At 42.5% G+C, this 13,818-nt stretch overlaps 1 protein-coding gene across 3 annotated transcripts in view; it reads left to right on the top strand.

The window, feature by feature from the left end:
• Positions 1-6,990: 6,990 nt before the first annotated feature.
• Positions 6,991-13,818, top strand: part of HCN1 (hyperpolarization activated cyclic nucleotide gated potassium channel 1) — a 299,288-nt gene continuing 292,460 nt past the window's right edge. For 2 of the 3 annotated variants that reach the window (XM_008168717.4, XM_024105633.3), the window contains exon 1: positions 6,991-7,505. In XM_008168717.4, coding sequence (XP_008166939.3) covers positions 7,147-7,505 — 359 coding nt within the window. In that variant the 5' untranslated portion in view covers positions 6,991-7,146. The remainder of the gene's footprint in view (positions 7,506-13,818) is intronic. The other variant, XM_024105634.3, reaches the window with a different exon arrangement.

The following is a 13,818-nucleotide window of genomic DNA, read 5'->3' as shown; positions in this document are numbered from 1 at the left end:
GAGGAGGCCTATTCTAGAGCCACAGACTCTTCCTCATTGCAGACATGTATTTCCAAGCAGGATGGGTGAACCTGGGATGTTGGTTTGATCCATGGCACACTCTTTTCGTTGCTCCTGTTTTTCTGTTACATATAGTCACATCTGGTTCTCAAAGTACTTAGTTCCCTTCGTCAAGCAATTCCTCAATTGTTGTTGGTCCTGAACTGCATTCCCATGAGTTAATGTCAATGTTGCATTTCCTCATACTAGCCTTGAGGACATCACTATAGAATTTTTTCTACCCCCCTCTAGCACATTTGCTTTGGCTGAGTTGAGAATAAAAAACTTGTTTTGGCAGTCTGGAATCAGGCATCCAATCAACATGACCTGCCCAGCAAAGTTGATGATAGATAATCATTGGCATGATGCTCATGATATCAGCTTGCAAGAGAGGACACTGATGTTAGTGTATCTATCAAGCCATTTAATTAAAATAATCTTACGCATACAGTGTTGATGATACTTCTCCAGAACCTTAAGAGGTCTCCTGTATGTTGCCTCATTTCAGCTCCATGCAATAGGGTGAGGATCACAACAGCGTTATAAACTATATGTTTGGTTTTAATTCTGATGTTGTAATCTTCAAACACTCTCTTTCTCAGATGACGAAAGCTCAGCTAGCACATTTGAGCCAGTACTGGATTTCTCTGTCGAAGTCAGCTGTCTGTGAGGTGGCTTCCAAGATATTGGAAATGCACAATGTTCTCTAGAAGGTTATTGTGGATATGTATTGATGGTGCTGGGAGTTGTGCACCAGGAGCTTGCTGATAGAGGACCTTTGTATCCTGGGTGTTGAGTGTCAGTCCCATTTTCTGGTATGCTTCAGCAAAGACTTTGATAATCACCTGAAGATTTGTTTCTGAGTGAGCACACACTACAGCATTGTCAGCATACTGAAGCTTGATGACTAAAGTTGGAGACATTTTTGTTCTGGTTCGAAAATGGGCCAGGTTGAATAGCTTACCATCCATTCTATAGATTAGCTGCACTGCTGCCGGGCTCTTGTCAGTGATCAACTAGAGCATTGCAGCAAGGAAGATGGAAAAGAGCATTGGGGCAATGGCACAATACTGCGCAACACCCTTCTTAAACTTAAAAGGAGCTGGAGTAGATCCATTATGAAGGGATCACTGCTTATGTGTCATCAGGAAGGAGATGAAGAATGGTGACAAATTTCAGTGGACAGGCATACTTCAGGGTTTTCCACATCACTTCTCTGTTGATGCAGTCAAAGGCTTTTGTCGGGTCAATGAACATCAGATATAGTAGTCTATGTTGTTCTCTACATTTTTTCTGCAGCTGGTGAGCAGTAAAGATCATGTCAGTAGTGCCTCTAGATGGTCTAAACCCACATTGAGATTCAGGAAGAATGTCTTCGGCAAGAGGAAGAAGACAGTTCAGGAGAAATCTAACGAGGACTTTTCCTGAAGTTGCTAGCAGAGAGATTCCTCTAAAATTTCCACAGTCAGATGTATCTCCTTTCTTAAAGATCATCACAATCATAGCATTTCTAAATTCATCTGGAATTTCTTCATGATTCCAGATTTTCAAAATAAGAGTGTAAGGTGAGTTCCTCTCCCCCCGCTTCTAGATTTCTGCAAGAACTCCATCAAATCCAGATGCCTTGTTGTTCTTCATCTGCTTAATAGCTCTACCTGCTTCTTCCAGGGTTGGAGGTATTCCAAATTCATCTCTGTTCTGGTGTTGTGGAATGAAGGTGAAGACACTGTCATCAACTGCAGAGTCCTAATTGAGGAGATCTTCAAAATGTTCCTTCCAGTGTGCATTGACGGCTTTTATTTATTTGATCAACTACTCTCTATCCACCAATCTCAGGGGGGTTGGCCCCCTGCTGCATGGGCCATAAATGGTTTTAACGGAATTAAAGAAGTCACGCGTATCATGAATTTCAGTAAGGAGTTTAAGCTCATTACTTCTCCAGCCATGGAGAACTCATGTTGTGAGTTCTTCTTTGAACCTCTGCCTTTGCTTGTTGATGAGCTGACTTCTTTTGCACAGAATTTATATCAGACAAAAAGGCCTTCTGTTTGTGATCGATCAGGTCTTGTATCCCCCAATCATTTTCATCAAACTAATCCTGATGTTTCCTAGTAGAGAATCCTAGCATCTCTTCACAGATGCTGAGGATGCTAGATTTGAGGGCATCCCAGATTCTGCTGACAGATTCCAGTTGCCTTTCTTTGGAATTTGTCAGTTTTTTGCTGACTTTGCTGATTTCGACTCCTACAGGGTGATTCCTCTGGATGCAGCAATCCAGATGGAAGGTGTGAGGCAGGCTATGTAGATGGAACATTTTCTAGCCCTCTCCCCATATAGGGTAAGCATAGCAGATCCTAAAAAAGATTGCTCAGTCGCAGTTACAGCTGTCAAAAACGCACTCCTGCCTCATCCACGTGCTTGACGACCATCTTGTAACTGCAGTCTCCATGCCAGTTCATGACTAGGAACTCCCAGACATCACGATCCTGTTCCTGTTGCCATTAGCTAGTCGATGAAGGACTTAAGGTATGTGCTGGTAGATAGTGGTTCCATGAAAGACCTCTGTGCATGGATTCTTTTAATGTGAAGAAACCGTTGCACACTAGTTTCCCCTCAGATTCTTGACAGGACATGATCTTAATCCAATGGCAAGTAAAGCAAGATGATTGGGAATCTAGCTGCCCTGCAGTCTATATCTACCTTTAAAGCTTTTGAAGATATTAGAGTCGACATCTGCCTGATCTGCCATTAAAGGTTTTGTTCCCAATAGTTTGGGGCTAGGCAGGCTTATTATAATGGCAGCCTGAACTCACCATGTCACAGCATTGTGAGAGGGCACATGTGGCTTTTCAATAGGGACAACGTTGCCATCTGCTGTCTCCACCATGCCCTGATGATGTTGCTGCTTGGTCTGTGACTGCTTACTCGTCAGAGTTACCTCTGCTTATTTGGCAGCTAACCTTCACAAGTCATTCCACTATCTGCCACCTGTGAACATGCTGGGTAGTAGTGAAGCTCTGCCCCAAGCCTAGGAGATACTGATGTTGCAAACACCATCAAATAGTTTTATTATTTTTAAAGATCCGTTCTTGGGATGTAAGATAGGGTTAGTTTCTTACAACATCTAAAAAGATGAATCATGTAGGCAGTAGTAATCATTTTCATGAGCCTTCCATTCTAGTGGCTGTGGAGTTCATACCAATTAAGGATGGTCATGACATAGGGAGAGATTTCCTCGGCTGAACAATCTGAAAATAAAATTTGTTACAAATAAAATGGTGACAAACAAGAAGCAAGATGCCCCTGTTGTGTCCAACAGGTCTTCATTTCCCCATCCCTCATCCTACTGTTCTGCATACACACAAATTCACATACAAAGACAAATAATAAAATTAATATGGACACAATATACACACAGGTGATATATATACTAAATACACATACCCGCTCATAGGTTTTACTCAGCTATATTCATACAGGGCATATAAACCCAGAGACATGCAAGCATTATATATACATATACCCCCATATTAATACACACATACAAAATAAAACTTTGCTGTGAAGCAGGAAGTATTGCTATACTCACACACACACACACACACACACACAACATGCCTGACACAAACCCACAAAAAGCAAGGCACTGAAAAGCTAAGACACTTATCTATACATACCCTCTACTCCTTCCACAGGCACACACTTTATCATTATCACAGCTGCTGTTCACCCTACCTCCATTTACTCTTTTGTACACACCCCTTTACAAAATTATATTTCCCCCTAAAATTAGCAGCTGTGGTTGTTTGGTGAGGGTTGGGTGAGGGTAGTTTGGTAAAGGGTTGTTTGCAGAAAGACACTTAAAGTGTGTGGTGAAAGGCAAGCATCCTTATAGAGGCAAAGTCAAGTTTGCAACATGTGGTCTGACATATGGTAGGTGTGATAATGGTAAAGTGTATGTTTGTGCCTGAAGAAGGACTTAGCTTTTCATTTCCTTGCTTTTGTGGATTTACATTAGGCATGGTGTGTGAGTAACAACCCTAACTGCTTCACAACACAGCTTATGTGTTAATTGCATACATTTTTAATCATTAACTGGAGGTGGGCATTGGATGCAGACATTGGGATGCAAGGAGCCCCTGTGGGAGCAGAAGTACATCAGAAGAATATTTTATCTAACTGCAGCTATGCATGGACCTTTCTCTGTTGCAGAATGAAGTCTGAAAGAAAAGCCTAGCTCCTGACTGAGAAGGTTTAATGTGCACCTGGACCCCATCAACTAATCATCCAGTGCACATACTCCTCCCTCCTCCATCAGTCATGCTTGCATGATCAGCTCCTGTCTGTCAGTCTTAGATGTATCTCCCTCCACACCCGATCATCAATAAACTCTATGTATACTTTGCCCCCTATCAAGTTTGTGTGCACAGTGCATGAACCCTCAGTCATAACATGAATGGTTAAAAGCGACCTTAAAGTGATTAAAAACCTCTCATAACCTAACAGCTACCCCTTGGACAAGATTCACATCAATCTAATCTACTTCTCTAGCGAGCTTTGAGTAACCAGACTTTAAGAGAAGATATAGGTCAGTAACAGAGAATAGGATGCTTGAAGAAAACTTTCACCCTGAAGCTGACTTCAGAGGCATTCTATTAAAAATGTATTAACAAAACAACCCTATATGGAGAATTTAAGTGGTCTGAAAAACTAAGCCAATGTGACATTTACACTGATTGGACTCTTTTTTTTTTAAGTAGAAGTACTTATGTTCCATTTTAAGCTATCAGACATTTCCATTATATAGTCACACATACACAGTTATATCCATGTTAGATATTGACACAACTTTTACACTCTGTAGCACGGGTTAGTAATTTCTTCTCTGATATCACCTGTGGCCACTGCTTCAGCCACCCTTTCACTGTTGGCAGTCTCTGTCCTGTGCTCACCAAACCAGGGTAAATTCCTTCCCTTTTAGTTTAAAGAGATGTCTAAAATTTTCATTCTTCAAGGCAGAGTCTAAACCTCACACCTTTCAGCCAGGGCTTACACAGAGTTATTTTACCACCACTGGGCTTCTTTCAAAGCTCTTTGGTGGAGGGAGACCTACAAACACCTCCTGGTCTCTACAAGTAGCTAGCTCTCTTGCTTTCCCCTCTTCACCCCATCCCTTCTGGCTTTCTAACCCCAAACACCCTGCCTTCCCTGAGATATTTTCCTCAGCCCTTTGGCTATCCCTCTAGGCATTTTCAATAATCATCCCCAGGTACTTTCGTCACAAATACCCAGCAACATGTCCTACCCCCTTACCACTAAGGACCTGGTTCTTATATCCTGGCTGCTTCCCTCCCAGCAGGCCTTGCTCTTCCTGCAGTCCCCAGAGCTCTTCTGAACTACAAGCCCTAGACTCCTTCTATTCTGGGCAGAAAATACTAATAGGAATGTGTTGGACCTGTGCCAACCCTTAAAGGGCCAGCATACCATATTACCCAGACAAAGAAACCACATGCAGACATGCACACATACAGGTTTCACCTATTTGCATACCCCTACAGTTTCTTATATGCAATAAAATGTGTGGTCATACAGACACACAGAATTTCAAAAATAGCACATTTATTCACAGAAACACAATCATTTAGGCACACAATAATACATATTTTCAATATTATCCAGAGAAAGAGCCTTGCTCAAAAATATACATTGTCTCACATATAAAAGCACACACACACAAGACATACTGTCAGTCACTGCAACATACAACAACACATATACACTGTTATAGTAAGAGACAATTACATAAACGCCTAATGAGAGATACATGCTTGTGTGATTTTGTGTCGCTGTTCGAGTTATCTTGTGAGTGAAAAAAATAAAAATCACTAAGAATCTCATGCACATAGCAGACTCTCATCTCATTTTCAGCGATGTAAATCCACAGTAACTCCATTCATGTGAGTGGTGTTTCTTTGGAATGAAATTTGTAATTTAGATTAGAATATATCTCTTGCTATTTCTCACACACATAAGTCACACAGAGGCCAGGTCAATAATATTTTATTGACAAGTGTTGTCAAAGATTACAGGAAACATAATCCTCAGGGAGTCTGTCAGGTAAGTACAACCTGCTCAGGACAGAGCTTCCCACTGTATTTTGGGTTTCATCTTCTGTGACCATTTATCATTATTGTCCATTTCTGTTCTGGTGGTAGGTTGCTATAGGGTGCTACGCCCTGCCTCCTGTCTCTTTCCTTTCTCCCAGGGGTTGGCATATTTTTTTCCCTATTTTTTTAATAAAAAAAAATCTTTAATCATTTGTGATCATCTTAATACCAGGCCTCCTACATACTGCAGACACAGGATTAAAAATCACCACTCTTTCTGAGTCTTTTTCTTGTCAAATTGTTTGCACAGGTTTGCGCATACACACATACACAAATGCAGTCTCTCTCTCTCTCCCACCCACAGGCACAGAGTGACACCCCCAGACAAAAGGCACACTGTGGCCCCAGAAACAGGCCCATGTGCAACACAGGCAGCGATGCTTTCCGTGCACACACACAGAGGGCTCTGCTGCATACACCAGGCACAACACAACCTGATTTTGAGTCCGTGGCTCCCACTCGCGTGGATACACGCAATCCCACACATCCGCTTCCAGGGGGACACACGTGCAGTTAAAGATGGACACACGGAGCGAGGCGCGCGCACACACACACACACAGAGTCTCTCTCTCGCCCTCCCTGTCTCCCACACACGCCCTTCCGCTGCCGTCTCCCCCTCCCAGCTCCCGAGCCCCTCAAGGACTGCGGGGCGCTCAATGTCAGGCCAAGGGAAGCGGGCGGCCGAGCAGAGCGCGGTACGGCGTTGCCGCCAGCAGAGGGCAGGCGAAGGGAGCTGTGCGAGCGCCGCGGCTTCCCTCCCTCTGTCCCCGGCGTGTCAGTGCCGGCTGGGCTCGCAATGCCAGGAGCAGCAGAGGGGCTGAGCTGCTGAAGGGCACCGGCGGCGGCAGGGAGGGAGGCGGCCGGCCCGCTGGCTGCGCTGCCCCGGACTCCCAGTGCCGCAGGAGCCCGGGCCAGGCTGGAGAGCGCTCCCCGCACAGCATGGAGGCGGGCAAGCCGAGCTCCTCGCCCGGCAGTCGGGACGATGGCAGCAGCAGCGCCAACGCCTTGCAGGCGAAGCCGGCGTTGGGCAGCCCGGGCGGCGGGAAGGAGCACGGCAACTCGGTGTGCTTCAAAGTGGACGGCGGCAGCGGCTGCGAGGAGCCCGGGGTGGGCTTGGAGGAGGCCGAGGGCGCCGGGCGGCAGTATGGCTTCATGCAGCGCCAGTTCACCTCCATGCTGCAGCCCGGGGTCAACAAATTCTCCCTCCGCATGTTCGGCAGCCAGAAGGCGGTGGAGAAGGAGCAGGAAAGGGTTAAAACTGCGGGGTTCTGGATCATACACCCCTACAGCGACTTCAGGTGAGTCCGGGCCCCCCGCGCGCTCCCCGGGGAAAGACCCGCCCGGCTGCCCCGGGGCGAGGGCCGGCGGCTCACAGGTGCCTTCTGCACTCAGGGACCCCCGCCCCTCCGCTTCAGCGTGGCGGCTCCCCTCTGAACAGGGAAGGGGCCCCCACCAGGCAGCGCGTGGACAAACTTTGGCAAATAAAGTGCAGCCAGCCGTGCAGAGCGCCGCCGTTTGTAGCGCGCCCCGGGTCACGCCAGTCCCCCATTGTGCGCACCCTGCAGCGTGTCTAATGGCCGTGCGCTGGGGACTTTCTCTGGGAGGAAGGGCGTTGGGGGACAGTGGAAAGGAGCTACCTGGGGGCAGGCGGCATGGTCCCCCGTGTGGCTCTGAGGCTCGGGATAGCCTGGGGCGGCATCTGGCATCTCTTGTCTTCAGACGCCGTAGGAACCCGGTGCCATGGCCAGCACCGAAGCCCCGCCGGGCTGTGCAAGGGCAGGACCTGAAACCCAGCGCTGGCTTCCGAGTCCCCGAGGGGGGTGGGGGGGAGAAGTGTTTCCAAAAACGCCCGACGACCTTGGCTACGAGTCTGTGATTACAACTTTGGCGGGGGGTCTCTTCCGGTCCCAAATCTATGTAATATACAGCTTCACGGGGAGAAGAAGGAAACAGGCAAGGTAGAGAGGCAAAGCTCAAGACGAGAGTTGGTGCGAAAACAGTCAAGCTGGAGGGTACTTTCTGCCAGTCGGTGCATTGTGCGAAGGTTGCAAACACTTGAGACAGACATCCCTTGTCACGTTATTTTAGAGTGAGAACTCGCTGTTCGAGCTTTGCCATTTGATGCTGAACGCACGGCGTGAGCTGTTCAGAAATGTTTAAAGGTTATATATCCATGTGAATAAAATGCATGGACTTGAACAAGGACTAGGTGGACGGAGGGGGAATGGAGGTTTGCTTAATGATTTTTTTTGCACAGAAAGAGGTTTGTTCCTATTTAATTTACCTGGAGCTTGAAAGTCATCTAGAGAGCCCTCCCACCTTGAGCTATAACGTTGTGTACTGGGGAGAAGGAAAACAGGGAGAATTTCTACCCGGCCCCTAAGTGGGAGCTAGCCGTGGTGCTGAATGATATGGTTTCTGAAAATCCCGGTCCAATGCTAAGCATAACCTTGGAATCCCTGCCCTTGTGTTTCCTGGAATATGAAGTATGTCAATGTCCATATATACCGTAGAAAATATAATTGTGCACAGAAAGGGCACAAAAGATGCTGAAGAAGCAGACAATGTTAAGAATCGATGACCTTTTCAATTTAATCCATTAATAGTTGGTTTGAAAGCATTTCCAAATTCATGAGGTCTGTCAGGTAATATAAAGCTAAAAAGGTTCTGTAGTATCATCAGAGAGGGGAAAATGACCTTTCCCACATCAGGAAAAGCTTATTTTGTTTCACATAGTGTCACATTATCGTATTATGCCAGGAATATATTGGAGTTCATGCTTCAAAGGAACTCAGAAATCACTTATTTATTTCTATTTTTTCAAATACTATACAAAATTTGCTTATGATTTAAGTATATTATAGACTTTAACTGCACATACATTTTTTTCAAAAAATTAAAGTGCAATATGACTTTTTATAGTTAAAACGGTAGATGTAATATTCAATTAGAATGTTAATGCCAAAATATTTTGATTCGCTTTCAAACTTCAAAATATACAATTAAAATAAAAATGTATTTCCAAAAGGTACAATCATAAACATATAGGGAGAACTGTATTTATATTAAAAATCAATTCTTGTGAAGAATTAGTTGTTTTACTACTTCATAAGAATTGGTTGGATGCCTTTGTACAATTTATTAATTGCAATTATAGTAGTACTTTCTGAAATAATAAATGTGCTTAAAAGGGTTGATAGTGTAAGTAAGCAATTCATCAGTCTCTTCATATACATAGAATAGTGAGTGACTGTCATAGAAAGGGATACACCTGTTTAAATCAAATAGTTACACTGTTCTATTAAAGAAAGAAGTAGGTTAAATAGTACATTTTTCAAAAGAAATGAAAGAGAGATTCTTATTAAATCCTTGGTTCCAAAGGGACTATTTGCAGAGTGATGTATCACTCAATGGGATGTACTGGAACCTTGCATTCAAGCCCAAGTAAAGGTCAGCACAGCTATGAGAGGAGCAGAGCAGTCACTAAATTGTGACTCTCAGAGTCACGCTTCAATCCTTGCTTTGTCCTTGATCCCTAGGGGAAGTAAGCTGCATTAGCTCTTTTCTTGGAATAGTTTTTTTCCCCTTTCCATGCTAGCTCAGCTGCACTGGCAGGTGCATGTGGAGAGTGGAGCGGGGAGTCAAGCTCCACCTATTCCCCACTTGTCCACCCACGCCCTTCCTGCCTAGGAAGGGAATGTAGCAGCCTGCACAGGGTCTGGTGATGTGGATAGCATGCGCAGGCAATTAAGGAGGTTCATTATGCCCCCTTGTTTCCCTGCATGAGTGGGCAGCCAGGCTCACAGTTCAAACTAAAGTGAGTAATGGTGGCAGAGTCTCGAATTTTAGGCAAATGTAGAACATGAGTAACTTTACTCATGTGAGTATTCCCATTAAAATCAAGTGGACTACTCCTGTGATTAAAGTTATTCAGGAGTATACGTAGTTGCAGAATTGGACTCTTAAATGATATATACAGTAGAATAATGTTTTATGCGATATTAGTTTATGAATTAAATAGATTTCTGCCTTACAGGTGGAACATTTTATCTGATAGACTCAGATGAAATAGATGACAAGTATACTGATGGTAATCTAACACAATAAGGACTGACTTTAAAAAAAATGGTATGAACAGTAGTGTGGAAAGCTCATTGCATAATATGTAAAAACTCAGTAATTTGATTCAGTTACTAAAATTGTTGCTGTGTTTAGCACCATGTTTTCTGGAAGCATTAGCTTGTCTGTGCTGCAGAGAAGACTGTGTTCTCCATCAGATACGTATGCTTTTGGGGAAAGAAGTTCCATAAGTATTACGTAGTTTCCCCGTAAAGGGATCATTTGTTTCCAGTAGTCTCTTGCAAGAGAACAACTCCATCTTCTGGGGTTTAATGTCTAATTAGCAAACCATTATGTAAGCTCTGTACTAAATACATGTCAGAAACTCTGTAGAATGCCTCCATTTATCTCTTCACAATCTACCGGTGATTACTGAATCTGTAACCCTGGATAAGATTTCCTTTTGACTGTGATAAACACACTGTTGTAACTCATACAATTGTTTTTGTTACAGGGTGTTTATTAAAATGCTGAGTGTCTTCTGTGGGATGTAGAGTGTGATCCATTGAAATCAATGGGCCTGCTCACATGTGTAAGGGCTACCCATGTAAAAGATAGTCGCAGTATTGGGCCCTTAATCTATCAAACATGCTGTGAAATAGAACACCGATAAGGAGATATTTGAGTTGCTCTGAATGACTCACTTATTTTTGTATATGTTTTAATCATTTGATCGCATGCTCATTATTGTAATTAATGGCTAACCTTGAAGTAGTGTGACTTATTCATTATCTACTTCCTCTATTAGGGATATTTTATATGGCTGATTTTCAATTGGGTGCTTGCCCCTAATTACTCAACCCGGCAACATTTAGGTACATCAGTAGTCCTATTAACTTAATTGGGACTGATCATTTGTGTTAGGGTCTCAGGGTCAAGCCCTATGAAATCTTTCTTTTATACATGACAGACTCACAAATCAGCTCACATCTTCATAGAATCTATGCCATTGTGCATATATTATATAATATCAGGCAGTATACATACAAAAGTGAATTAGGAAACAAAAGAGAAAAAACCTTAAGATTTAGAAGGGTGGATATTCTGCTTTACAAAAATGGCATTCAACTCTTGACAGTTTTAATTGTCAGAATCCCTGTGCTGAAACCTTCTATGTTAGGAGTTCAAATCCTCCTCCTCCTTTTATGATGCCTGAAGAAGAAAAAAATAAAGCCAGTTCTAAAACTTCAGCAATTAAACAATAGTGGTTTTTATTTATATTGCATCTACCCAGATCCACAAAGGTGCCTTAGTCCCAGTTTTGGCTCCACTGCAATCCACAGAACTATACTACTACATTAGCTAACAGCTGACATGACAAAATTGCAACCTTAACTCAGTTCACGGAAGCATTTAATCAATATCAGGGAATACTTCCTGGCAATAAGGTCTACTAAGCTTTGAAATAGTTTCCCAAGTGAAGTACCAGATGCTCCATCATTTCTGACATTTGAAAGTAGATTGGACAAAGCAATAGGAAGTGTAATGTAGGGTCTAAAACTTTGTCTTCATGGAGGAGGGATGGACTAGATGACTATTATTTTAATTTGCATAATGCCTCACGAATGGCAGTCACTGTATGACTTGTTTGTTTAATGCTCAATTATCCAACTTGACTAACTAAAGTTAGTCATCAATATTTATTTTAGACATCTAAATACCAGTTACAAATACTTTTGTTAAAATTTAGGTGCATCGATAGTATCCCAGTGGGATGAGCGACATGGTTTCTTGCCCCCCAGTCCTCTCACCATCATCAAGCAGAGCTGATCAGACATGCAAGTGAAAGCATGCTTCCCTGACTAAGGTTACTGCAGTAGGCCCACACCCTCTGTACACCCTAATGCTCTGGGAAGGACTATGCCTTCATTTATTTAAAGAAATCATTTCATTTTACTGATATGTTATCCTTATGGCTGAAGATAGTGTAGCATTAAAATGCATGGTCTCAGCCCAAGTGCATTTCCAGTATTTCACTAGAGTGTTGTTGTACTCTAGTATAATAATACATTCATTACATTGCATCTCAGAATTAAAATATGCAATTTTCTTTAGCATTTTTTCCCTCATCTTTTTACAGGCAGGTCAGTAGTTCTAATTTACAAACAAATTCTAAGAAAGTTAATTTAGATGCAGCAATATATCTAGTCACAGCGGGAAAGAGAACTCAATACACTTAGCAAAAAAATCCAAACTCTCATTTTTTCAAACTACTTTCAGTTTAACTTAGAATTTTCCCATAAATTCTGTAGCACCCAAAGGAAGTGCACATCAGTTCTTGTTCTTCATAAGAAATGTTCACCTTTTAGTATTCAGCTAGTCGCTGCACATTTCAAACAAATATATGTATGTGTACTGTGTTCACTTGTGCCTCTAGAACATGGTGCTTCTTGGGCATTTTTGAGTCTTTAAAATTTTGTGCATGATGGTTAATCATATCATGGTAATTTTTCACCTTTGTTTCCTGTACTATTTGCTGATTTGTTTGTACTTCAATGATATAAAGTTCTTTATTTTATTTTATTTTGAAACGTATACGTTGTGAGATCAGCATGATATTTGGAGTTGGACAAGAAGATACAGGTTACATTAGCAAGGAGAAAACTGTTCTTATGAGCTGCCAGTCACTGTATTTTGCAACCTTTTTGTTGGCCAATTATCCTAGGCAGCATTGGCATCCACTTCAGCAGAGCTCTGTCCTTGTTTGTCATTTTATAAAGGTATTTCTGGAGTGACCCATTTGGAGGAATTTGAAGTTAGTGTATTGTGTGGTGTATGCATGACACAGTGATTAGAGTACAGAACTGAGAGCCAAGGTTGTTGGGTTTATTCCCAGCTTCACCCATAACTTACTTTGGCAAACTAAAAAGACTTCTAATTTTGAATGTCTCTGTTCTGAGAGTCCAGTGTGAGATAGCTAGGTGTCTCAAGATACTCAGAAATAATACCTACTTACCTAAGAGGAATATTGAATATTGTGAGGCTTAATTAATGTTTGTAAAGTTATTTTGAGAGTCTCAGATGGAAGGCACGATATAAATGCAAAGTATTATTTTTATAAAATATAAATGTACAAACAACAGTGAAAATTCACTTAGTTTGGTGAAGTATGAATTTCTCAAGCAATGTGCTGTCTCCTTGTGCTTTCACCTGTATGTGCGAGAGCCCTACCTTTCTATCAACATGAAATTTTTAAGAGAAGAAACTCTTAACCTAGTTTGTAACATTTAATTTTTAACCGTACAGTGCAGTGCTTGTTAATTGTTTGAAAGGCCTTTAGCCATCTATTTCCTTGGTTCTTTCCCAGAGGCTTGATTTAATTTTAAAAATTAGAGTATTCAGTTCTAATTATTGGAGGGCTCATTCTAGACATATAGCAAGGTATGTTAATAACCAAAAACAGTATCAGCTGGAGTCAATGTCAGTGGTATTTGAAGGACACTGTCATTTAGCTTTCATAAAAATTGTATGTGAGTAGAGTGTTGGTAGTCA

Source organism: Chrysemys picta, chromosome 6 (genome assembly GCF_011386835.1).
Source record: "Chrysemys picta bellii isolate R12L10 chromosome 6, ASM1138683v2, whole genome shotgun sequence".
Lineage (NCBI taxonomy): Eukaryota > Metazoa > Chordata > Testudines > Emydidae > Chrysemys > Chrysemys picta.
The sequence above is the reverse complement of the archived record's forward strand: the minus strand, read 5'-3'. Positions and strand labels throughout refer to the sequence as shown.